The 1,778-nt window shown below is 35.4% G+C and overlaps 1 protein-coding gene across 1 annotated transcript in view; it reads left to right on the top strand.

Moving 5' to 3' along the window:
• The window catches only part of LOC107577493 (caveolin-3-like), a 2,589-nt gene extending 811 nt beyond the window's left edge, over positions 1-1,778 (top strand). The window contains exon 2 of the mRNA XM_016263561.1: positions 779-1,778. Coding sequence (XP_016119047.1) covers positions 779-1,120 — 342 coding nt within the window. The 3' untranslated portion in view covers positions 1,121-1,778. The remainder of the gene's footprint in view (positions 1-778) is intronic.

Below are 1,778 nucleotides of genomic sequence, written 5' to 3'. Positions count from 1 at the left end.
AATTTTGACTATTGAGCTATGTACAAATCATAAATTACAGTCTGGTATTCTTTCTCTTTTGACTGAGTGTAAGATCACTGTTGTGGTTATAGCAACATAAATCATTCTAATATGCTGATTTGGGGCTCAAAAATATGTATTATTATTTTTTATTATTATTATTGAAAGTTTTGCTGCTCTATATTTTATTTATATATTTTTGAAAACCATGATACTTTATAGTTTAGAATTTTTTTGTAACAATGGAAAAAGTATTTCCTGTCACTTTTGCTTTAATGTAATTCTTGCTGAATAAAAGTATGTATGTATTTTGAGTTTTAGATTTCCAATAATCTGTTTTATTCAAGAAACTGGGTTTAATTCCAAATGTTGTCAGCGCTATGTTATACTTGTCATAACTACATTTTTGCATATTTACCAAAGATCAGATTATTCCGTGTCAGCCCTTAAATAGATGTTACGTAAAGATTTGAAATAACGGTCTGAAATACTTCCTCTTAAATACTCTGCAGTTGTTATGAGATTGAAGCTAAAATAAACAAGGTGCCAGACTGCCTTCTACTGATGGGGGATTTTGATATCAAATGTCACTGTTTGGAGAATTAATCATCATCCATTAGGAGCACAAGCAGAAGAGAACCCATGCCAAATGCCTGCCAAATTACTGACAATGACATTTGTTTGCACAATATACTAATCAGGTTTTGGCAACAAATCTCTGGTTCGGATATTTGTACTAACCAGCAAATGTTGTCTCCCCCCTTAAAAAAAATTCAAGGTGGATTTTGAGGATGTGATAGCCGAGCCCGACGGCACCCACAGTATGGATGGAGTGTGGAAAGCCAGCTACACCACCTTCACCGTCTCCAAGTACTGGTGCTACCGTGTGCTGTCGGCCATCTTTGGCATCCCAGTGGCATTGCTGTGGGGCTTCTGTTTTGCCTGCATCTCCTTCTGTCACATTTGGGCAGTCATGCCCTGCATTAAGAGCTATCTGATCGAAACCCATTGCCTGAGTCGAATCTACTCTCTCTGCATTCATACCTTCTGTGACCCCTTGTTTGAAGCTCTAGGGAAAATTTTCAGCAGTGTACGGGTGGCATTACGCAAAGAGGTTTAGATTTTCAAAGTTCAAAGTCAAAGCTTTCAATGTTCAGTCCTTGGAGGAAAATGTTTTATTTTACACATCTAATTTTGGAGTGTGGATTTTGAGGTCCCTAAAAATGAAAAGACCGCATGAATAATAGAATGCATATTTCCCCCGGATGGTTAATCCTATGCGTTGTTTTTTTCCTCAGTTTATGTTAGAGGCTTTGGGAGCAATTCAGGACTAGGCCACCTGCTTGTTCAGAGAGACATATGATGAAAAGCCTTTCTGACTGACAATGGAGAATAAGTCTTATCTGATATCATGGGGGTTCTCTCTTTTTTTTGTTTGACAGATTTAAAATGGGATGTTGCTGAGTGTGGTATTTTTATCATGACAATGTCAGATATGTTCTGTACAACTACTAATTAAACATTTAAATGTAAATAATAGTTGTTTGAATTATGTTTCATATGTGTTTGAAGTAAGTTTGCTACACTACAGCAATTAATTAAACCAAATTTTATGCCCCCAAAATCTGACACTGAATAAGACATTGGAAATAATTTTACCTTTAAACTGATGCAATGAATTCATGATGAAATGTGTTTCATTCTTACTTTAATTTTACGTTTTTCTAAAACCCACTTTTCCCTTAAATACCAAATGGTTCAGATGTCCAAAAAAAAAA

The sequence above is a fragment of the Sinocyclocheilus grahami genome, unplaced genomic scaffold (assembly GCF_001515645.1).
Source record: "Sinocyclocheilus grahami isolate Dianchi unplaced genomic scaffold, SAMN03320097.WGS_v1.1 scaffold6211.1, whole genome shotgun sequence".
In the NCBI taxonomy this organism is placed as follows: domain Eukaryota; kingdom Metazoa; phylum Chordata; class Actinopteri; order Cypriniformes; family Cyprinidae; genus Sinocyclocheilus; species Sinocyclocheilus grahami.
This window is presented reverse-complemented; position numbering and strand designations above follow the sequence as displayed.